Source organism: Pleurodeles waltl, chromosome 6 (genome assembly GCF_031143425.1).
Source record: "Pleurodeles waltl isolate 20211129_DDA chromosome 6, aPleWal1.hap1.20221129, whole genome shotgun sequence".
NCBI lineage: Eukaryota > Metazoa > Chordata > Amphibia > Caudata > Salamandridae > Pleurodeles > Pleurodeles waltl.
This window is the reverse complement of record NC_090445.1, coordinates 1,192,214,832-1,192,239,512: the sequence shown is the minus strand read 5'-3', so window position 1 is coordinate 1,192,239,512 and position 24,681 is coordinate 1,192,214,832. Positions and strand designations below refer to the sequence as shown.

The following is a 24,681-nucleotide window of genomic DNA, read 5'->3' as shown; positions in this document are numbered from 1 at the left end:
TCACAGCGGCAAGATAAAAGGACAAAACTACTACTTTATGCAAAGGGGCAAATCAAAGTTAAAGTCTCTAGGGCGAGAATTACTTAAAGTCTCTTTCTCTCGATTAGAGAAAGCATCAAAGTCTCATTCAAAATGGCGTCGAACATCAATTGGCATCGTAGAAGATGGCAAAATGACGAGGTCGGCAAGATGGGCCATAATGGCTGCAATGTCCTGCAAATGGCGGGTAATGGCTAATGGCTGATGGCTAATGGCTACTTTCTTCTTGTGCACCAGGTTTAAATAAACAACAGTTCAAATCCAGTAGGGTCTTCCATTGGAGGGTTCATAGGTTGGCTTCAAATTGTCCAATCAAAAACAACAATTCACAAGCTTCTACCTAGGCATACATTATCCTTGGAGTCGGGAACGTAAGTTGCAACATATTTTACCAATTAACTCACTTTCAGAGCTTCCATTGTCTGCACCTGCAGATTGACCTTGGAGCAAAGAAGAAGATGCCAGGCTGGCACGAAACCTTAAAGATAAGCATGTGAACCGATCTCACTGGAAAAGTACAGCTTCAAGCAAGAATACACGTTTATTAGCACATTAGAAAAACACGAGCATCTAAACCGTGAGACAAGGCAACTAGGCCGAAGCCTCCACTAAAGTTATGCTAAGTTAAAACATTTCAAACAAGCAAATCATGGCACACGTTTACGGTTATGTCAGATTAGTACAATTCTAATACATCACGTTATATAAAGCACGCTTATAAATGTTGGCGAACTACTCTGAGGGCACATTTGTCCCCGTACAATCTTTATTAGTTCGGTTAAAGTCACACTTGATTATTGCGGCACTACGTTTTTGCGCTAATAAATGTAAAACCTTTGTTTCTGCGTCATCAGGGCTGTATTATGGAAAGTGCCCCAGGGGGCTCAACGGGCATGTGTGCCTGCTCTGCATGCCTTTGGGGCTCTTTGGTATTACAGAAAGGACTACAGACGCTTGGCCCTTTCTGTAATAAAAATAGAGTTGGTGCGCATCTAGTGCTAGCGCTATCACCAGAGGTTGTTCCCTCATTTGCATGGGTGTTTGGCCCCATACAAATGAATGAATCCCTATGCCTCCGTGCCTGCACTGTATTATAGACGGGGATGCCGAGGCAAAGAAGCTATCCAAAGGGGCACTGAGATTACGCTACCGAAAAGGTGATGCACTGTCAGTGTGCCCCCTGATGGCAGCCCTCTGGAGGGGGAAGGGGCACCCTCTGGACCCCCCAGACATCCCCTTATGGTGGGTGCAGTCACTCTCTGCACCCGTCTGCAAGGGGATCTCTAATCCCCCTTAAAGGCGCAGGCGAGTTGCTGCCTGCAAAGTTAAACACAGAGGCTGCTTCAAAACTGCTAAGTTTTTCACTTGAATGTGCTGTCTCCAGAGCAGCGCAAGTTCGCGGCTGCCCAGAGGGCAATGAATTCAATCTAGTATAGTGCATTGTCCTTGTTTGCGCTGGGTGCACCTTTTGAAAGATGCGCCTGGCGCATACTAGGAGAATGCGCCGCATTGTATAGTACGGCTCCAGAACCAGAGTGCTCACAACACTACACAAGCAATCTTGGTTTTTCGGAACTTTAACATAAAACGTAGCCACAGTATGAAACTAGAGTTTTCCTCTGTGGCATTCACTGTTCTGATTATGACAGTTATTGGTGGTTTCTCGGATAGAGGTTAATACTGATTAATTACATATATTTTCGGAACTGTTCATTGTAGAATTCATAATACCTTGGCTTTTAAAAAATATGGAAAACGAAAAGCCCATTCTTTTAGTTCCTTTTCTTGTTTTACACCTTATTTTTGCTGTTGTCCTGTGTTTTTTCTATAATCACTTTGGAATAATGTGATGATTTGCTAAGTCGTAAGGTAAATCATCCAGATGACGTTTACAGCAATCCATTTGTCTTTTTCGCCTTTAGATTCGGCCTGTGAGTCTGCTACCGATACTGAAACCGAACTTGAGAGGAGCTCAATTTACTCAAAGAAAATTGAAACTAACCAAGAAGCTTCAACTGTGGAAATTGTTCATAGTAACTTAGTGGTAGTGTTCCCTGAAAGGATTCGCTGTGGGGTAGGTCGATTATCTGCTGAACGTCTTTTGTAAAACCCGTGTTGAGTTCAGTGTGCTTTTATTTGAAATTTATGAATTAAGTAAATGCCTAGTGATATATTTGTTATCTCGTTGTTATTATGATGCAATCAGAGCATAGTGCCAGCACTTCATTTTATCTCTATAAATATAACTCAAAGACAAAATGTGTGCGATTGTGAAAAAAGCTGTCGATTCTAGATTTGGTGAATCAAATACGTTTAACATAATAATAGACGCTCCCGTCAGCTTGGGCCCAAACCCTGAATGCACCTTATTGACTCATCCTCAGTGCTTGCAGAATACCAAGGGTATGTCGTTTTCATTTCACCTCGTGCCCTATAATCCACCACCAGTCACTTCCTGTCCCTTGACACTACTCTCAAATAAATAACTGACTTGTTAACAGAGACACTTTGGAATTCAGATTGAGTTAGCAGAAGAAAACCTAGAAATTTGGATGCATCGTTCTAAATTGTTCTAAATTGTGTATTTTATCTTGGAAAATTACAGGCCTGGTTCCACAGCTTTTAGATCCAGTTTGGGCAACATTTGTAAGGAAAAATTAGACCAAAGAGCTGTTACATTTGGATGGGTCCCAGTGTCATGCTTTTTCACTTGTGCCTTCACCAAGGAATCGTCCCTCTATATATCTCCTTATTTGAATTTCTGTAGTCGTCCTTTGTACAATTACATGCCTCCCTAATAATTTCATCCAGCTGTTCTACCCTGAAGTTGTGCCTTGATGCAATTATTATAGTAATGACCCCTATCCCATCCTGGCTTAGCTACGACTTTCGTAAATGAGTGGGCAGTAGAATTCAATCCTGCATCATCAAGGCTGATTTCAATACCAAGACTTATAATGGGACTGGAGAAGCCATCGTGACACAGTGACTTGGGTTAACTTTAATGTGCTAATAGTGTAAATGTAACTGCATGTCACCAATGTAGGTGGTGGACTGCACGTTCGTCACCCCAGTACATTACTTTATAATTGCCCTGTGGTCTTAGATTGGTCCTTGGACCTAAGGGGAAGATGTCCTGGTGGGTTCAGGAACTTGGCTGCTTAATGGTTTTCTGTTTTGTAGTGTGGCCGGCTGAGTGCCTGGAATTCAGATGCTGACATGCTTGCGGGGTTCATGACGTGGCTGCTGCATTCACTAATGTAGTAATTTTATATATGGGTTGCATGTGGAGAAGAGACCCCTGTAATTTATGACCTAGACCATGTTGGGCTTAACAACCCTATCAAATTGTGCCATGTACTGGCCTTCCTAGATAAACACCTTATTAGCATTGCCCTCTTCAAGTAATGTACCTCAAAAACAGGGTCAGTCTTTGTGAAAAGAAGGGCATCCAACTGAATTGCTTCTCTACAATTCCTCGTACTCTCGAGGAGTGACAATCATGTTCAAAAAAGGTGTATAGTTAAATGTCATGGGTATTAAAATAGAGGATTAGGGCGGGCATGGGGTACTGTATCACTATTGCCAGTAATTACAGCTCATATATGGACAACACCTTATGGGGACGGATACTATTACACATTGGTCCTCTACATCATTGTTGCTTGCGGAACATATAGTACTAATAAAAATCATCATTGTTTCTAAGGTGCTCTACCTCTTCATGAACATCTCCATTGACCTTAACAAGGCCTTCTTCCAAAATAAAATCACAGATGATTTAACATTTTTGGGCTGGTAAACACCCAAGAGTTAAATGGGAGACTCTGACACTACCCTTCCATCAGGAGGGTTCTAAGCATTATATTTTGAACTTTATTATTTATAGACATGATAAAAGCTAATATCAGCAATGATATCCAAAAGTATTTATTGTAATACATAGAAGTATTGCAATACAAACAGGAGACAGAGAGACGTGAAGCCTCCTTACCCACAAACTGCCACCAACTGACATCTCCCTAGAGAAGATAACCTCTGTGAGCAAGACTCAGACATAACACATCTCCCACTTTTCAACCCAAAAAAGCCTTTACAAAGCTTTAAAACCAAAACAGTGAATTGAACATTATAAATTAAAAATGAATCCTAAAAAGAGATTTAAAATAATAAAAATAAATCCTAAACCAAACATCACAATAATTATGCATATTATAGTCTTATAATTGAAACACAAATCATTTCAATTATTACTCCTTACACATCAATATTAATCCATCATATAACTTTGAAATTTAGCTAGCATTAACTTAACTCTGTATGGTCTGCATTGATTCATCACACAAGTACTAGTCTAGAAGAAGATTCTTCAACCATAACACCCTTCTGAGTGCCCCCATATGCATGAAAATCAGGACCCAAAAGCAACCTTGCACATTCCTCACTCACTTTTACAATTTTACAATTCCACCACTGTCTATTTTGTAATCGTACTGCACTGCAATTCTCACTCAATCCTTGCGCCTTATGGGGTTGACTGAACATTACTCCCTGTTTTCACACTCCCCCTTTTTCACACATACTTTGGGTAATTTCACACACACCCAATCACCTTTACTGAAATGCAATCTGTTAGTCCACTTAATGGAATCAAATCTGATCTTACTCTGAGTACATCTACCATCAATATTTTTATGAAACACTCTTCCCTCAGAACTCCTTAACTGTGCATTATCCACCAAAGTGCCAACCATGCCTGCCTAAGAAAATCAAACAGTTTTCCACCTTTTAGAGCACAAAAAGGAATGAGTCTTTGTTGGGTGTCTGTGCACCCACAACATAGCTGTCATGGTAACTCTCACATCCACACTCCTCAAAGATGCCCCACACACATTCTACTACTATTCTATTCATTCTTTCTATGAGACAGTTTGCTTGTGGATAATGAAGACTGCACCATTTGTATTTTATATCCGCCCTACTCAAAATTCCACCATTTGTTTGGAAACTAAATGCACACATTTGTCTGACATTAATTCTGCAGGAAAACCACCTCTAGCAAAAATATCAGTCAAAAAGGTGATGACACTTTTGGTGGGAGTTTCTCTTACAAGTCTAACTTCCAACCATTTTGAAATATAATGTACCAAAATAATGGCATATTGGTTCTGTGCAGGAAGAAAATGAAAAGGTCCAGCAAAACCAATAGCAACCCTTTCCCAAACATTTTAGGTGAAACAATAACTGTTAAGGGAGGCACCCTTGTCATTTTGCTGACAATTACTACTATTAGACACCCATTGTTCAACATCCTTATCCATTCCTGACCACCAGCATAAAACCCTTAGGCTGTTATTGTTGAATGTGATGCCTAAATGTCCTTCATGACTAATAGCAAGTAGTTTGTTCCTAATGTCACATAGCAGTATTCATTTATCACCAAGAAAATCGCCTTCAACTGACAATTCATCTTGAATTTTCCAGAAGCTTTTCTGTGCCAAAGAGAAATTCTTTTCTCTAGGCCAATCAACAGCTACAAAACTTTTAACTTGAATTAAAACACAGTCATTCTTCAAAGCATCTTTCCACTCTTGTTCGAATACACATCCTACATCCGACCAAAAATTATTAGCAACCAAACGTTCTACGTTCTCTTCATCATTTTCTGTCTGGTTAAAATCATCTGATTCTGATGAACCTGAAAGACATGAAAGGCAATCTGTCTTCTTATTCTTCCTTCCAGGAATGTTTATCACCTCAAAGTAATGCTCCATACGTTTTTACTTTTGTCTAATTAGTCTATAAGTAGCCCTGCTGGTATTGGTGTTAGATCCATTCAAAATAGGAATCAGTGGTTTATGATCAGGTTTGATAACAAAACAAGGCTGATACCAACATTTTTCTACCACCCAAGTGCAAGCTAGCATCCCTTGCTCTATAAAAGACTACACCTTCTCTTAAGGTTTCAAAGTACGTGCGGCAAATGTAATGGTATTTTCTTCATAGTCCTGTATTAAAACAACTCTAATGCCAACATTACTGGCATCTACAGTGAAGCACGTTCCCCCACCCCCTGGTACAAAAGGACTCAGTAATAGAGCACAACTAAGCTTCTTCTTAATAATGCCAATTGTATGTTGCTGCTTCATACCCCAAACAAATTTTACATTATTTTTTTATAATCCTAACAAAGGTTCTGCAACTGTTGCAACGTCCTAAATTAATTTTGCATAAAATTCACACATACCCATATAAGTACAAAGTTCATCACGTTCGTTGGGTTGCACTACATCAACAATGGCTTGTCTTAAGCCTGGTCTTGATGAAATTCCTTTAAAGGACACTACATGCCCTAAGTATTGAACTTCTTTCACAATAAATATACATTTCTGTTTCCTCAGTCTCAACCCTCTTTGTTCCGTGGCTTTCAACACTTCACTCAATCTGTTATTGTGCTCAGTTCCCTCCTTGCCATGGACTAATACATTATCTTAGAAAATTGAAACTCCAGGAATATCCTCAATTACTCTTTGAAAAGTAGCAGTTGCTGAAGCCAACCCGAATGTTACTCTACAAAACTGAAAAACACCACCCAGCGTGACCAAAGCAGTCAAAGGCCTAGAGTCTTTACTGAGAACAAGTTGGTGATATGCAGACTGCATATTCAGTTTAGAAAATATAGATGCCCTAGATAATTACACCATTAAATCATCAGTTTTAGGAAGAGGCTGTCCATCAACCCAAACAGCCTTGTTTAAACCTATAGGTCTATGCACATCCTCAAATCATTATTTTAGTTCTGGGCCACCATGCTAGGAGAAAATTATAACGAGGACTATTATCTGCTCAAACACACCTTCCTGACATAAATTATTTATTAATTCAGTCAATTCTTTTCTGATATTCACAACAGCTAATTCTTCAGCCAAAATACTCTTCTATCCTTCCAAAATTTCAGTCATGCACAAAGATGGCTTACCTAATTCATTCACATTCAAAACTTGAGGATAACATCCTGGTCCCAGTTGAAATCCTAAACAACCTTGATGATGCCACCTCAATATATCTGATCCAACAACTGACACATAAATCTTCCCTACAACTGTATAACATTTAAATTGAATGGGCGATTAAAAAAATTCAGGATCAATCTCGACCCCATTGTATCCCTAAGGAGTTAAAAGATTTTGTGAAATCCCATTCTCAGATGGGGTTTGTTTTGAAATTATCATTATTTTGGAGCCTGAAAAGAACTGAAGTTCCATTCACCACAAATATTTTAATTGTATCTTTACAAAAGGGTACATCTTTCTCTTGTTTACAAGATGCAAGATGGATTTTCGATCCATACCTAAAACACATAGGGCCATATTTATACTTTGTGACGCAAACCACTGCTGGCGCTGGTTTGCGTCAAAACTTTTACCGCCGGCTAACGCCAGTCCTACACACCATGAATGCGCCTTATTTAAGGATTGAAGTTAGCCGCCACTGCGGACTGGTCAGAGTAAAAAGAAATGACTCTAACCAGGCAGCACCGCGTAGGGGAAAATGGGGGTTGTGCGTCATAAAATGGTGTAAGTCAGGTTTGAGTCAAAATTCATGGCTCAAACCGGACTTGTGCCATTTTTTGATGCACAACCCTCATTAAAATGACTCCTGTCTTAGCAAAGACAGGAGTCAGGCCCCCTTGCCCAATGGCCATGCCCAGGGGACTTCTGTCCCCTGGGCATGGCCATTGGTCACAGTGGCATGTAGTTAGGCCCCCCATGCCACTTAAAAAAAATTATACTTACCCCAACTTACCTGTACCTAGCTGGGATGGGTCCCCCCATCCATGGGTGTCCTCCAGGGGTGGGCGAGGGTGGCAGGGGGCGTCCCTGGGGGCAGGGGAGGGCACCTGTGGACTGCTTCCATGGTCAGAGACCATGGACGTGAGCCCACACGTCCCTTGACGCCTGCCCTCACCCAGGCGTTAAAAAACGGCGCACATCAGGCTGGGTGCCGTTTTTTAAGGCCCTCCCCCTCCTGTTCGTCAAAATGATGTGGGAGTATAAATAAGGTGCATAGGCCTTAAAGTAATTTTTTGGACGGGAACGCCTACCTTTCATGTCATTGACGCAAGGCGGTTTCCCACATCGAAAAAATGACGCACACAGAGGTTTTTTGATGTCCGCGGGGTTGGGCGTCATAGTTTAAATATGTGGCAAGGTTTGCACCGAATGTGTGTCAAAAGTTTTGACGCACATTCGGCGCAAACAGAGTATAAATATGCCCAATAGAATCAGATGTGGATTTCGGTGATGTGGTCTTGGGCTTCTGTTGAGGACCTATACTCATTGAAACAAATTTCTTATTTTTAACATTGGAAACTGTTTCATAAGACAATCTGTTAAGTTCATTCAAATACTCCTTGGAATCCTGCATACTGTCTCCATATTCTCTTCAAGAAACAGATCTTTATAGGTTAAAGGATGTTCTTGGATTCCTTTATTTAAACATCTAATTACTATCTGATCTCTAATTAGATGATCAGTGAAACTTCCAAACTCGCATTTGGCTGCTAATACCCATAAAGATGCTACATACCTGTCGATCAATTGAGATCCAGGTTTTTCTCATGAAAATAATTTGTGACTTCTGACAATTAAATTAGATGGTTTATCAAAATGCGTTTCCAATCGTCGAGCAGTCTACTCATATTTGTCTAATTTTTCTTCTGAATCATCCTTCACCAATAAATATTTTGTCCTTCTAAACCAAAAGAGTGTTCCAAGATCCACTTTTTTCTTTCAGGTCTGAATTTCAACCCATCGAGTGCTCCTAAATATGCATTAAGTACCTTGAATCTCTCCTTCAATCTAATTGGTGGTTCACCAGGCAGTTGCAAGAATGGTGAAGGTGGTGTAATTGCTTGCGTTTTCCTGATGCTTTTTTACCCAGATATGATGATAACAAATAATATAGGTGGTCATTACAACCCTGGCGGACGGTGTAAAAGGTGCGGTAATACCGCAAACAGTCCGACGGACAAAAAAAGGGAATTATGACCCTGGCGGAAACTGCCAACAAAGACAGCCACTTTAACACACCGCCCGCCACGGCGGTACAGACAAGCAGCGCGGCAGTCACCGCCAACAGACAGGCGGAAGACAATGTACCGCCCACACCATTACAACCCACCAATCCGCCACCTTTTCTGAGGCGGATTCACCGTGGATAAAAACACGGCGGAAACAGCTTTAGCAATGGGAAAACGCTCACCTTCTACACATCCCACGAGGAACGACGACTCCATGGACCCGGAACTCCAAATACTACTTGCCCTTGTCTTTCTGCTCCTTCACGACCAACAGCGACGTAGGCGGATAAGATACCGGTGAGTACTGCATCTACGACACAGGGGAGGCAAAAGTTAGGGGGACACCCACCAAACACCCCCACCCCCACCCTTGCATTATACAACATACACACCAATGCTGTCAAAAATATCACATTAACAACCCACAATCCCCCCGGAAGAATGCAAAGACAATGCAAATTTCAGTCAAACATTGTAATGTGCCAATATACATGTCATACAAAAATATACAGATATATATCTCTAAATCACTCATAATTATATATACAATACAAGAAGTAGTGCAGATATGTACACAACAATGTCCGTGCACAAACAGTCCAAAAATGCATGGGCGAGGCCCACAAAAGATACCTGACCAAAATCGGAGAGAACACTGCCGGGGCATCAGATAGAAACACTACAGGCACCTCAGGGGGAAGGGAAGGGGGGGCACCTCAGCCAGATGAATGCAAAGCCAGATCCACAACGGGGCTCCATGCCCATTGATGTATCCTGGGGAGTGCAAAGCCACAGTCTCTCAAGTCTCTACAGTGGGTGGGTTGCCCACTGTGCCATCCTGGGGAGTGCAAAGCCACAGTCTCTCAAGTTGATGCAGGTCCTTACTGGTACTGGGGGGTGACTGGTGCCCAGACTGGATAAGTCTCCCAGTGAAAGGTAGTGTCCTGTCACTGTCCCAGCTGCACATGGGATAAGGATGCCTGATGTGGCGGGCCATTCATTCCTACCCGGTGCATTGCCCTGTTCAGCGGTGCTTTGCCATGGCGGTCTTTGCCCTGTTCAGCAGTGCTTTGACATGGCGGTCTTTGCCCTTTTCAGCGGTGCTTTGACATGGCGGTCTTTGCCCTGTTCAGCGGTGCTTTGCCATGGTGGTTCAGGACTGTTCAGCGGTGCTTTGCCATGGTGGTTCAGGACTGTTCAGCGGTGCTTTGCCATGGTGGTCCAGGACTGTTCAGCGGTGCTTTGACATGGTGGTTCAGGACTGTTCAGCGGTGCTTTGACATGGCGGTCTTTGCCCTGTTCAGCGGTGCTTTGCCATGGTGGTTCAGGACTGTTCAGCGGTGCTTTGACATGGCGGTATTTGCCCTGTTCAGCAGTGCTTTGGCATGGCGGTGTTTGCCCTGTTCAGCGGTGCTTTAACATGGCGGTCTTTGCCCTGTTCAGTGGTGCTTTGCCATGGTGGTTCAGGACTGTTCAGCGGCGCTTTGACATGGCGGTCTTTGCCCTGTTCAGCGGTTCTTTGCCATGGTGGTTCAGGACTGTTCAGCGGTGCTTTGCCATGGCGGTCTTTGCCCTGTTCAGCGGTGCTTTGACATGGCGGTCTTTGCCCTGTTCAGCGGTGCTTTGCCATGGTGGTTCAGGACTGTTCAGCGGTGCTTTGACATGGTGGTTCTGATACGGGCATTGGTGTGTGGCATGACGATTTCCACACTGGACATTGGTGTGTGGCATGACGATTTCCATACTGGACATTGGTGTGTGGCATGACGATTTCACACTGGACATTGGTGTGTGGCATGACGATCTCCATACTGGACATTGGTGTGTGGCATGACGATTTCCACACTGGACATTGGTGTGTGGCATGACGTTCCATCATTGCCCAGCGAAGCTGTGGCATCCTGGCCCCGTCTGGGCTGTGACTCCGGCGGTGGTCTTTGGACCAGTGACGATACTTGGCCCCTCCTGGGCTGTGACTCCGGCGGTGGTCTCCTGACCAGTGACGATACTTGGGCCCTCCTGGGCTGTGACTCTGGCGGTGGTCTCTGGACCAGTGACGATACTTGGGCCCTCCTGGGCTGTGACTCCGACGGTGGTCTCCTGGCCAGTGACGATACTTGGGCCCTCCTGGGCTGTGACTCCGGCGGTGGGCTCCTGACCAGTGACGATACTTGGGCCCTCCTGGGCTGTGACTCTGGCGGTGGTCTCTGGACCAGTGACGATACTTGGGCCCTCCTGGGCTGTGACTCCGGCGGTGGTCTCCTGACCAGTGACGATACTTGGGCCCTCCTGGGCTGTGACTCTGGCGGTGGTCTCTGGACCAGTGACGATACTTGGGCCCTCCTGGGCTGTGACTCCGGCGGTGGTCTCTGGACCAGTGACAATACTTGGGCCCTCCTGGGCTGTGACTCTGGCGGTGGTCTCCTGACCAGCGACGATACTTGGCCCCTCCTAGGCTGTGACTCCGGCAGTGGTCTCTGGACCAGTGACGATACTTGGGCCCTCCTGGGCTGTGACTCCGGCGGTGGTCTCCTGACCAGTGACGATACTTGGGCCCTCCTGGGCTGTGACTCTGGCGGTGGTCTCTGGACCAGTGACGATGCTTGGGCCCTCCTGGGCTGTGACTCTGGCGGTGGTCTCTGGACCAGTGACGACGGTGCTGGCGGTTGTGTCTGGACCGCCGGAAATGATGGCGCACTTCTCCGCCGTGACACTCACAACAGGCTGGGCAGACCTCCTTTGGACCTTCCCCACCTTTTTTGGAGTTACAGCTGACTCACCAATCGCCTTCAATCCCATTTCACTTGTTGACCCACCAGGAGTCTTGACACGGTCCCATCGTCCACTCTCCAATTTGGGTGCCTTTAAAGGGAGTGGGATGCCAGTGCCTTGGCTCCGGGTCCTACTGCCTGCCCTGGTGGATGGTGCACTCCAAAAACCTGGAACACGCACCAGTGGTACTGGAGGCTTTTTGGCTGAGGCGCTACCACGGGACTGATGAATTGGAGGGGGGGGCGGGGGCAATAAGGTCAATTTGACATAGGGAGAGTTTCTGACGTACACTGGGATGGGTAGCTGGAGGGGGTCTGGGAGTGGAGGAAGAGGAGGTGGTTGTAGGAGGTGTCACTTTAGCTGTTTTGGGTGCAGGGGCAGGTACTGGAGACTGTCATGAGGTGGATGGATGTTGGCTGAGTGATTGCCGGCGTTTGGGTACTTTGGGAGGGGGTGTCACAGACACACTGGGAGAGGACACAGGGGACGTGTAAATGTGGCAGTGGAGGTGGTGAGTGCAGGTGAGTGGCGTGTGGTGCTGGTTGTCCTGGTGCGAGTCCTAGTGCCTGTAGATGTGGTGCATGCAGGTGTGTGTGTAGACGAGACTGGGAGGGAGGAGGGAGAAGAGGAGGAGGGGGACACAGTGGATACAGTGGATGTTGCTGTGTCTGTATGGGTCTGATGCTTGTGTGAGTGCCTGTGGTGTGTGTGGTGCCTATGTTTGCTTGAGCTACTTGTGTGTGTTGACTTGTGTGCATGCTGGTCTGTAGGTGTGCTTGGGATGGGCTGGGGTACAGGGGATTGGGTCTGGGTGGAGGAAGTTGGATGGGGGACAATTGCTGCCATCAGTGCTGATGCCAGAGATTGCAGGGTTCGCTGAAGGGCAGCCTGACCAGAATGAATGCCCTCCAGGAATGCATTACCGTATTGCAACTCCATTTCTACACCCTGGATGGCATTCACAATGGTAGACTGCCCAACTGTGAGTGACCTGAGGCGGTCAATGGCCTCCTCACTGAGGGCAGCAGGGGTGACTGGGGCAGGGCCTGAGGTGCCTGGGGCGAAGGTGATGCCCACCCTCCTGGGTGAGCGTGCACGGGGCGAACGCTGAGGGGCTGCTGGGAGGGCGGTGCTGGTAGGGGGGGTGGCGGCTGTACCTGTAGAAGTGGGGCGCACAGATGGTGCCGCCACCACAGGGGAGCTCACATCGGCGGACGAGTCCGTGTCGCTGGTTGGTGATCCAGTGGCCGACGTGAAGCTCCCCCCGCCCTCTGTCCCACTGGTGCATTCAGAGTCTGTGGTGTGGCCCTCCATGGCCATGTGGGATGCAGCTCCCTCGTGCTCCGGTGCCACTGTACCTCCGCCTGTTGATGCTGATGTACAAAAGGACAGGGAGAGCAGGAAAAGGGAGGGAGACAGAAGAAAGAGAGTTTTAGTGCATGGCATACCGCTACCGTTGGCGGACAAGACAGACGCAGCAGCCCCATGCACAACGCCGTGCTCCTGCCCTCTGCACATGCTATTTCATGGATATGGCCTACATGGCAATGGTGGAAATCTGCGCACATGGATGCCACAGGGGCAACTATACCTCAACTTGCTACTTTTCTGAGGTGGGGTAGAGTGCTACATGGCCTACATTACGGAGGGGCCTTGCCTACCTAACTCGCCCTGGCCTAGGGACACCCACAGCCCACCTCCCCCACCCAGACACCTCCACTGCACGCAAAGTCCACAGAATGAGGTTGTACTCACCCCCTTGTGTCTGCTGTGAAGTCCTTAAGCGCCCATCCAACTCCGGGTAGGCCACCGCCAGGATCCGGAACATCAGGGGGGTCTTGGTACGACGGGCACCCCTCCCACATTGGGAGGCCATCCCCAGCTGAGCCTCCGCCGTCTTCTTGCTGCAGCGGCGAATGTCCTCCCATCTCTTCCGGCAGTGGGTGCCCCGTCTCTGGTGGGCCCCCAGGGTCCGGACCTCCTTGGCGATGGCACGCCAAATGTCCCTCTTCTGGTGGGCGCTGACCTACATGACATGCACAAGGGAAGAGGAACAGTCATTACCAATTGCACCATCAATGTGTGTGGCCCCCTCCATACTCTGACCATGTGGGCCGTTTATTCCCATGCTTTACTGTAGTATGACTTCTGCCCCCTTCCCTCTTCCACCCAGCCCTGTCTACCCAGGCCTTGCCCCTACAACGTGCTCCCTGTGTACTAACCTGTTGGTCTGGAGGACCGTAGAGTAGCATGTACTGGGGGAGGACCCCATCCACAAGTTTCTCCAAATCCTGTGCAGTGAAGGCAGGGGCCCTTTCCCCAGTCGCAGCAGCCATCGTCGCTTCCAGACCGAGGTCACAGCAGCACTAGCAGTGTAGGTCCTCTCCTGTCGAAGGTCAGGTATCTAGTGATTGAACAGTTCGAAAATGGCGGTGACGTCCGCGGCGGTGACGTCCGCGGCTGGGCGCATCATCACCGCCGGCGCACCTGTTCATTGGCTCCTGGGACCCATAGGGTCCAATGTTAACCAATGCAGCATTGCGCCGCGCTCTACGACCGCCTACCGCGACGGTGTGCAACGCCAGCGCTGTTACCCCACAATCCCATTGTCCCACTTTAGAAGTCAGGCAGCCGCCATTTCAGGGGCCCACATGGATTCATTTTCAACTGCGTCACACATACTGAGGCCTACACTCAGCACACATACAGGAAGGGTTTATTGTCTGGTGTAGTCTTGTGTGTGACTGTGGGTACATACCTGGAGGAATACTGACTGTTTCTTCGCTGTTGTCCTTCGTAGGCACCGTCAGCTGGGACATATGAGAAGATGGCGGAATCCTCCTGTGTACCGACCGCTGGTGGACCTGTTGACAATGGAAGAGAGACATTTAATCGTGACCTACAGGTTTGACCGTGCCACAATCCAGGAACTATGTACCCAGTTGGAGCCAGACCTGATGTCACCAATCCACCATCCGACTGGAATCCCCCCTGACGTGCAGGTGCTGTCAGTGCTCCATTTCCTTGCAAGTGGGTCTTTTCAGACAACAGTGGCCATGGCATCAGGGATGTCCCAGCCTTTGTTTTCCAACGTCTTGTCCAGAGTGTTGTCAGCCCTGTTGAAACACGTAAGGAGATACATCATTTTCCCTGAGGTGGAGGATTTGCCTACAGTGAAAGGTGACTTCTATGCCCTTGGACATATCCCCAACGTCATAGGTGCCATTGATGGGACCCATGTAGCTCTGGTCCCCCCCCGCAGGAGTGAACAGGTGTACAGGAACAGGAAGAGTTATCATTTGATGAATGTCCAGATGGTCTGTTTGGCAGACCAGTACATCTCGCAGGTAAATGCTATGTTCCCTGGCTCTGTGCATGACGCCTACATCCTGCGGAATAGCAGCATCCCTGATATGATGGGTCATCTCCAGAGGCACCGTGTATGGCTATTGGGGGACTCTGGTTACCCCAACCTGTCATGGCTACTGACCCCAGTGAGGAATCCCAGGACCAGGGCAGAGGAACGGTACAATGAGGCCCATGGGCGGACTAGGAGGGTCATCGAGCGCACCTTCGGCCTCCTGAAGGCCAGGTTCAGGTGCCTCCATATGACAGGTGGATCCCTATTCTACTCACCGAAGAAGGTGTGCGACATCATCATCGCCTCCTCCATGCTCCATAATTTGGCATTGCGACGTCAGGTGCCTTTTCTGCAGGAGGATGATCCAGATGACGGTGTTGGGGCATCTGTGGAGCCTGTGGACAGTGATGAGGATGAAGATGAGGAAGATGAAAACGACAACAGGGAGTCAGTTATACAGCAATATTTCCAGTGACATACAGGTGAGAACATTTTCATTTTTACCATTACATTAACTTTCACACATCTACCTCTATCCTGTACCGACATTTCACTTACTATTTGTTAACTGAGTTGTCCCCTTCCATTTCAGTTTCACAAATGTGGTAACCTACGTGTCAACTGTTTGCATCCTTGAAGGGCTTGTGATGTGTGACATAGGTATGTTAGCCTTCCAATGAGTAACCCATTATGAAACTGTAATTGATAATACAGATTTACAAATCATAGACTGACTCCATTTTTTTTTAGTGTTCCAAGGGTGTTTATTTAAGTGCTAAAAAATGAAGGGTGGTTGTTGAATGGTGATGGGTGATGGTGGAGGAATGTCCATGGCAGAGTCCAGTCTATTAGTCTCACAGGTACATTGCGCATTTGGGCATAGAAAGTGGAGCTGGGGCAGTTTAAGTATGGACAGGGTAACAAAGTGGGACAGTGGGGGGACAATCAGGGTGGTCTTATTTCCTGGCGGGGGTCTTGCCATCTTGCTCTGTCCTGTTCCTGGATCTCAGGGCCCGCTTGGATGGGGTGCTGGTGTGTTGGTCCTGTGGCAGGGCGTCCTGTCCACTAGCGCCGGCGGAGGTGGTGGGCATTTCATCGTCCTGGCTAGTGTCAGGGGCCCCTTGGAGTGCCACGGTGTCCCTCAAGGTCTTTTGAATGTCCGTCAGCACCCCTACGATGGTGCCCAGGGCGGAACCGATGGTCCTGAGCTCCTCCCTGAACCCCAAATATTGTTCCTCCTGCAGACACAGGTTCTCCTGCAACTTGTCCAGGACCGTAGCCATCGTCTTCTGGGAGTGGTGGTATGCTCCCATGATGGAGGAGAGGGCCTTGTTGAGAGTTGGTTCCCTTGGCCTGTCCTCTCTCTGTTGCACAGCAGCCCTCCCAGTTTCCCTGTGTTCCTGTGCCTCCGTCCCCTGGACAGGGTGCCCACTACCACTGCCCCCAGGTCCCTGTTGTTGTTGGGGTGGTGGGTTACCCTGGGTGCCCTGTAGTGGTGGACACACCGCTGATTGATCTGTCCTGGGTAGGGAGGTTTGGGGCCGCTGGGTGGGTGCTGTGCTGGTGTTACCAGAGGGTGTAAGCTCGGTGTTGGGCTGTGGCTGGGCAAGGGGAACCGACTGTCCTGAGGCCCACGATGGTCCGGGCTGGTCATCAAGATCCAGTAGGGCAGAGCTGCTGTCGTCACTGTGGGCCTCTTCTGGGGGTGGAGTGGTTTTGTCTGGACCCTCTGGTGTGGTGACGTTACTTAGGGTTCCTGCAGGGGTATAAGTACATGATTATTGCATGTGTGTGTTTCATGGTGTGCAATGGTTGGGTGTGCGTGAACCCCAGTGCAGGCATTCCTGTGTGGGGGCTTGTGTGCTGATGGTTGGGGGGTGTTCTGGGTCTGTGCAGTGGGCATGCTTTGGTGATGGGTGTCCATGCTTAGTTATGTCATGCAGGTCTTGGGGTTGGGATGGGTGGTTGGTGTCATGGGTAGATTGGTGAGGATTTGGGGTGATAGGGAAGGGTGTGATGGTGGGGGTGTGTGATAGCATGCAGGTAGGGTGGGGGTTATGATGGTTAAGATTAGACTTACCAGTGTCCGTTCCTCCAACGACTCCTCTGAGGCCCTCAGGATGCAAGATGGTCAAGACTTGCTCCTCCCATGTTGTTAGTTGAGGGGGAGGAGGTGGGGGTCTGCCGCCAGTCCGCTGTACCGCGATGTGGTGCCTGGATACCGTTGAACGCACCTTACCCCGTAGGTCGTTCCACCTCTTCCTGATGTCCTCCCTATTTCTTGGGTGCTGTCCCACTGCGTTGACCCTGTCCACTATTCTTTGCCATAGCTCCATCTTCCTGGCTATGGATGTGTGCTGTACCTGTGAGCCAAATAGCTGTGGCTCTACCTGGATGATTTCCTCCACCATGACCCTGAGCTCCTCCTCGGAGAAGCCGGGGTGTCTTTGGCATGCCATGGGGTGGTGTGTGTGATGTGTGGGGTGGTGTATGTGTTGATGAGTGTGGTGAGTGTAGTGGTATGTGGTGTTTTGTGCTTGGATGTTGCGTGGGTGATGGTGTGCCTCTGTGTGATGGGGTTGTCTATTCTGTGCTGTCTCTCCGGCCTTCTCTCAGAAATTCTGGTTGTAGGGGTTTGTGGGTGATGTGGGTGTGTGTTTTATATTGTGTTGGGTGTGTGGGAGTGGTGTTTGTATATGTATCAGGTGTGTGTATTTGGAAATGTCCAATGTGGCAGTGTTTTGTAGAAGTGTGTGTATTTTGAGCGCGGCGGTGTGTACCGCCAATGGAATACCACGGTTGAAAGACCGCCGCGTGGATTCGTGGGTCGTAATAGCATGGGCGTGTTTCTGTTGGCGTGGAGGTGGAGGATTTGTTTCCGCATGTTTATCGCTGACCTTTGGTGTGGCGGTATTGTGTGGGTGTCTGAATTTCGGCAGATTCCGTGATGTGTGCCATAATACCTGTGGCGGTCTGCCGCGGCGGTGTATTGGCGGTATTCTGCACGGCGGTAAGCGCCTTATACCGCCAATGTTGTAATGACCCCCAGAATGTGTAACCACAATATCATAGAACTACTTGAAATATTTTGTAATAAATAGTATGTTGCAATACTCCAAGTGTACTATTTGTGCATAATGAGTGGTGGAGAAGTGTGGCTCAATGGTGGAGAAGTGTGGCTCAATGGTTAGAGCGGCAGACCCTGAAGCAGAGATCTGGCTCAAGACCAGGGTTCAAGTCCCGCTTCGGCAGGTCTTGGGCTCAATTCCCCTTGACCAGATAATTCTTGCCTCGGTGCCTAATCTAATTCATGGGTCCCACTCTGCAACTCTGGGCAATAGCTTGCTTAATCTCCACAACGGCCCCAACAGCGCTTGGATGCCTGGCTTCACCCTGGGGGTGCTCAGGAGTGGGTGCCTCACAGGGAAAAGCCAAGAGGGGCTCCATAGCGGTATGAGTACAGCGCCTTGAGACCCTAACGGGTGAGTAGTGCGCTATACAAGTGCTAATTTACATTTACATATCAACATAAAAAATAATGTATATTGAATAATACACATTAACAATCCTTATTCCACTAACAGGTACCAAATAGCTCAACAGTTGCTTCCTTGCAAAGGAACAATGTGACAGTTGTCTGAAACGCAATACTGCACAGTTGTTTAAAAGGTGTGAATCACAGAAATAAAAAAAATTTAAACTCACCATTGCTGATGTAATACACTTTGGCCCTCATTATGACATTGGCGGTAAATGTCGCTTACCCCAACGCTGACGGCCACCAACATACCGCCACGGTGGCGAATATCCGTTCACCATATTATTTCACACAAAATCCGACCGAATACAGCCACATACACAAATCTGCCAAACCAAAGGTCAGTGATAAAGTGGCGGTACCAACATCCATACCACCAATAGAACAACGTTCACCACATTATGATCCACGAATGATGGCAGAATTTGTAAAGCTGTGTGCATTTCAGAATGGCCACCCTAGGGGTGTGTCCTGCCTGGAAAGGCAACATGTCTCCTGCATAGCAAATTTTCCCACCTGTTTAGGTGCCAGATGAGCCGGAGGGCAGGGAGCCTGGCATTTTCCTCTGATACATTCCAAATCTACATACCAAATGCAGTGGGCTTCTTTGAAGCTTCCTGCCTTGGAATGCAGACCATACTGGGGGAAGGGGTCTACAACACTCCAGCCTGAGCAGGCTTTGTTTCTGACCTCCAGAGAGCGAAGGTTCTCACCCCTAGAGGTCAGATTCTCATCTGTTGGTGGCAAGCTGGCTAGAACTTGTAAGTGCGCTCACCAGCAGTTGGTAGGTTGTCAGGGGAAACCTCTAAGGTGGCCTCTGGGTGGATGTATTTATAAATTTGTCATTGGAATCAGTGAGGGTTTATTAATACTATGGGGGTCATTCCAACCCTGGTGGTCGGTGTTAAAGCGGCGGCTAACCCGCCAACAGGCTGGCGGTTAAAAAAATGGAATTCCGATCCTGGCGGAAACCGACAACAGAGACCGCCACTTTAACACTCCGACCGCCACGGCGGGACAAACAAACAGCGCGGCGGTCACCGCCAACAGACAGGCGGGCGACAATGTACCGCCCACCCTATCACAACCCACCAATCCGCCACCTTTTCTGGGGCGATAGCCCCGCCGATAAAAACACGGCGGAAACAGACATTTCAAACGGAAAACGCTCACCTCCATACACCCCACGAGGAATCTGGACAGCATGGAACCTGAATTACACATCCTACCAGCTATTGTATTCCTGCTCCTCTACCAGGAGCACGAACGCCGGCGCAGAAGACAACGGTGAGTACTGCACCAACGACACAGGGGAGGGGGGAGGAGAAAATATAACGGGGACACACATACGCGACACACCCACCCCCACCCCCACCCACTACAACACACACATCAATGCATAGCAATACATCACTGTTACAACCCCCAAACCCCCCCGAAAGAATGCAAAGACAAAAGGAAATGATCATAAACAGTCTAAAATATTGTATTATTGCCTTATAAAAATATCACACATTTAAAACTAATATATACATAAATATTAAAAGTCCGATAATTCTAGCTGTCATTGTCCGTGGACCACTGGGCCCAAATCACATGGGCAAGGCCCACACAAGATAACTGACACCAACGGAGAGAACAATGCAGGGGCATCAGATAGAAAAACTACAGGCACCTCAGGGGGAAGGGAAGGGGGGGCACCTCAGCCGGATGAGTACACGACGCCAGATCCACGAGGGGCCTCCATGGCCACTGTCCCATCCTGGGGAGTGCAAAGCCACAGTCTCTCAAGTCCAGACAATGGGTGGGTTGCCCACTGTTCCATCCTGGGGAGTGCAAAGCCACAGTCTCTCAAGTCCAGACAGTGGGTGGGTTGCCTACTGTTCCATCCTGGGGAGTGCAAAGCCACAGTCTCTCAAGTCTCTACAGTGGGTGGGTTGCCAACTGTTATATCCTGGGGAGTGCAAAGCCACAGTCTCTCAAGTCTCTACAGTGGGTGGGTTGCCCACTGTACCATCCTGGGGAGTGCAAAGCCACAGTCTCTACAGTGGATGACAGTGTCCACTGGTTCTGGAGCGGGACTGGTGCCCAGAGTGCTTCGTGCAGCCCTGCCCGACACAGATGCAGCACTGCCCCTTCCGCCAATGGGCCAGCGGTGCTTGAGACGGCGGTGCCCAGTTCAGCGGTGCTTGTTTGAAAGGGCCCAGTTCAGCGGTGCTTGTTTGAAAGGGCCCAGTTCAGCGGTGCTTGAGACGGCGGTGCCCAGTTCAGCGGTGCTTGAGACGGCGGTGCCCTGTTCAGCGGTGCTTGAGACGGTGGTGCCCTGTTCAGCGGTGCTTGAGACGGCGGTGCCCAGTTCAGCGGTGCTTGAGACGGCGGTGCCCAGTTCAGCGGTGCTTGTTTGAAAGGGCCCAGTTCAGCGGTGCTTGAGACGGCGGTGCCCAGTTCAGCGGTGCTTGTTTGAAAGGGCCCAGTTCAGCGGTGTTGAGACGGCGGTGCCCTGTTCAGCGGTGCTTGTTTGAAAGGGCCCAGTTCAGCGGTGCTTGAGACGGCGGTGCCCTGTTCAGCGGTGCTTGTTTGAAAGGGCCCAGTTCAGCGGTGCTTGAGAGGGCGGTGCCCTGTTCAGCGGTGCTTGAGACGGCAGTGCCCTGTTCAGCGGTGCTTGAGACGGCGGTGCCCAGTTCAGCGGTGCTTGAGACGGCGGTGCCCAGTTCAGCGGTGCTTGTTTGAAAGGGCCCAGTTCAGCGGTGCTCGAGACAGCGGTGCCCTGTTCAGCGGTGCTTGTTTGAAAGGGCCCAGTTCAGCGGTGCTTGAGACGGCGGTGCCCAGTTCAGCGGTGCTTGTTTGAAAGGGCCCAGTTCAGTGGTGCTTGAGACTGCGGTGCCCAGTTCAGCGGTGCTTGTTTGAAAGGGCCCAGTTCAGCGGTGCTTGAGACGGCGGTGCCCTGTTCAGCGGTGCTTGAGACGGCGGTGCCCAGTTCAGCGGTGCTTGTTTGAAAGGGCCCAGTTCAGCGGTGCTTGAGACGGCGGTGCCCTGTTCAGCGGTGCTTGAGACGGCGGTGCCCAGTTCAGCGGTGCTTGAGACGGCGGTGCCCTGTTCAGCGGTGCTTGTTTGAAAGGGCCCAGTTCAGCGGTGCTTGAGACGGCGGTGCCCAGTTCAGCTGTGCTTGAGACGGCGGTGCCCTGTTCAGCTGTGCTTGAGACGGCGGTGCCCAGTTCAGCGGTGCTTGAGACGGCCGTGCCCAGTTCAGCGGTGCTTGTTTGAAAGGGCCCACTTCAGCGGTGCTTGAGACGGCGGTGCCCAGTTCAGCGGTGCTTGTTTGAAAGGGCCCAGTTCAGCGGTGCTTGAGACGGCGGTGCCCTGTTCAGCGGTGCTTGAGACGGCGGTGCCCAGTTCAGCGGTGGTTGTTTGAAAGGGCCCAGTTCAGCGGTGCTTGTTTGAAAGGGTCCAGTTCAGCGGTTCCGGCCCAGGCATGGGTGTCACTCACCACCTAACATGTGGCTGGCGGGGCCTTCCTGCCCATCTGTCCGTTGGCTTGCGGGGCCCTCCTGGGCTGCCGTACCGGGCCTCTGGGTGTCCTCCTGCACACCTGGGCAGCTGGCCTGCTGCCGGACTTGTCGGGCGTGCTGCCCTTCCCTGGTCGTCTGTGGCCCTTTGACACCTTTGGCGGTGTGCCAGGTGGCACCCCACTTCCAGACGGAGCCAGGGTAGGGATTTTGGTCCCTGGTGTCTGTGGCCTCTCGCGCCGGGCACTGCTAACTTTTGGGTGCTTTTCCGGGGGTGGGCTGGCCGTGCCTTGGCTCCTAGCCGGAGTAGTTGCCCTTGAGGGTGGGGGACTCCACAGTCCTTGGACAACAGTCCTGATATGTCCTGGTTTGGTGGTGGCTGAGGTGCTGATTGCAGTCTTATGAGATGGACGGGGTGGGGGAGTTGTAGGAAAGAGGTCAAGTTTGGAAAAAAAAAGCAATTTGGAAAGAGAGGGACGGGTAGGTGTAGTGGGTATGGGAGTGGAGGAAGAGGATGTGGTTGTAGGAGTGTGAAGTCTGGTGTCTTTGGGTGCAGGTGCTTGGGCTGGAGGCTGTCGTGAGGTGGATGGCTGTTGGGTGGGTGGCTGCTTGCGTTTGTGTGGTTTGGAAGAGGGGGTGACAGACATACTGGGAGAGGACACAGGGGACGTGTAAATGGTAGTGGGGGTGGTGACTGCACGTGTGCGGAGTGTTCTCCAAGGGTAGGTCGCTCCCCCTGCCGCTGCAGCTCCTCCAGGTTCCTGAGTTCCTGAGACCCACCTCACAGTAAGTACCCCTCCCCCTCCCAGCCCCTCGCTCTGCCCCGCGCTACTCACCCTCTCTCCTGCTCCTGCTTCCTTTCTTCTTTTCTTCTTCTCTGTTCTTCTGTTCTTCCTCCTCGCTCCTCGTCTGTAATCTTCTTCTGTACTCTTCTTTCCCCCGTCTTCACTCTTCTTCTCTTCTTCCTCATCTTCTTCTGTGGTCTTCTGCCCTCTGTTCTTCGTTTTTCTGTATCTTCTTCTGTGTTCTTCTGTGTTCTTCTGTGTTCTTCTGTGTTCTTCTATGTTCTTCTGTGTTCTTCCGGTCTTCCTTTCTTCTCTCCTTCCGTTCTTCTGATCTTCCTTTCTTCTCTCCTTCCGGTCTTCTGTTCTTCTGTTCTTCTGTTCTTCTTGTCTTCTGTTCTTCTTGTCTTCGGCTCTTCTGCCTCCTCTGTCCTCTTCTCCCCGCGCCTGCCCTCCTGCTCCTGCCTCATCCCCCTCCCCCACTCGCATCCCCCTCTCTATCTCTCCTATCTAACCCGTTCACTATCTACCTCCCTCACTCCTCCTATCTACCTATCTCTCTATCTCTCTATCCCACTATCTAACTCCCTCACTCTCCACCTCCTCCTATCTTCCTATCTCTCTATCTATTTCCCTATCTATCGATTTCCCTATCTATTTTCTCTATCTATTTCTCTATCTCTCCCCCCCTCCCTCACCCCCTCTATTACCTATCTTCCTATCCTCTCACTCTACCTCTCACCCTCACCCACCTCTACAACCCCCCCTCCCCTATCTTCTCAACCCTACTCCTATCTTTCTCCCTTATCTCCTAAACCTCCTAACACTCACCCCCTCCACCCTTAAACCCCCTCCCCCAGCTCTTCTCACTCTACCTGTCCCCCCCTCCCTCGCGCTTTCCCGCCGCGACCTCCTGCACGCCCCCCAGCTCCCATTCGCCCCCACCTGACCCCTCCCCCCCTCCTACCTCATATGGCGGCCGCTGCGCGACAGTGGTAGCGACCCTTGACCCAAGGGTAGGTCGCTCCCCCTGCCGCTGCAGCTCCTCCAGGTTCCTGAGTTCCTGAGTTCCTGAGACCCACCTCACAGTAAGTACCCCCCCCTCCCAGCCCTTCGCTCTGCCCCGCGCTACTCACCCTCTCTCCTGCTCCTGCTTCTTTTCTTCTTTTCTTCTTCTCTGTTCTTCTGTTCTTCCTCCTCGCTCCTCGTCTGTAATCTTCTTCTGTACTCTTCTTTCCCCCGTCTTCACTCTTCTTCTCTTCTTCCTCATCTTCTTCTGTGGTCTTCTGCCCTCTGTTCTTCGTTTTTCTGTATCTTCTGTGTTCTTCTGTGTTCTTCTGTGTTCTTCTATGTTCTTCTGTGTTCTTCCGGTCTTCCTTTCTTCTCTCCTTCCGGTCTTCTGATCTTCCTTTCTTCTCTCCTTCCGGTGTTCTGTTCTTCTGTTCTTCTGTTCTTCTGTTCTTCTTGTCTTCTGTTCTTCTTGTCTTCGGCTCTTCTGCCTCCTCCGTCCTCTTCTCCCCGCGCCTGCCCTCCTGCTCCTGCCTCATCCCCCTCCCCCACTCGCATCCCCCTCTCTATCTCTCCTATCTAACCCGTTCACT

General features: G+C 49.5%; 1 protein-coding gene across 3 annotated transcripts in view; it reads left to right on the top strand.

Annotated features, from left to right (window-relative positions):
- The window catches only part of PIK3AP1 (phosphoinositide-3-kinase adaptor protein 1), a 1,392,564-nt gene that overhangs the window by 415,257 nt on the left and 952,626 nt on the right, over positions 1–24,681 (top strand). For all 3 annotated transcript variants that reach the window (XM_069240444.1, XM_069240442.1, XM_069240443.1), the window contains exon 4: positions 1,962–2,113. In XM_069240444.1, the coding sequence (XP_069096545.1) occupies positions 1,962–2,113 (152 nt within the window). The remainder of the gene's footprint in view (positions 1–1,961; positions 2,114–24,681) is intronic.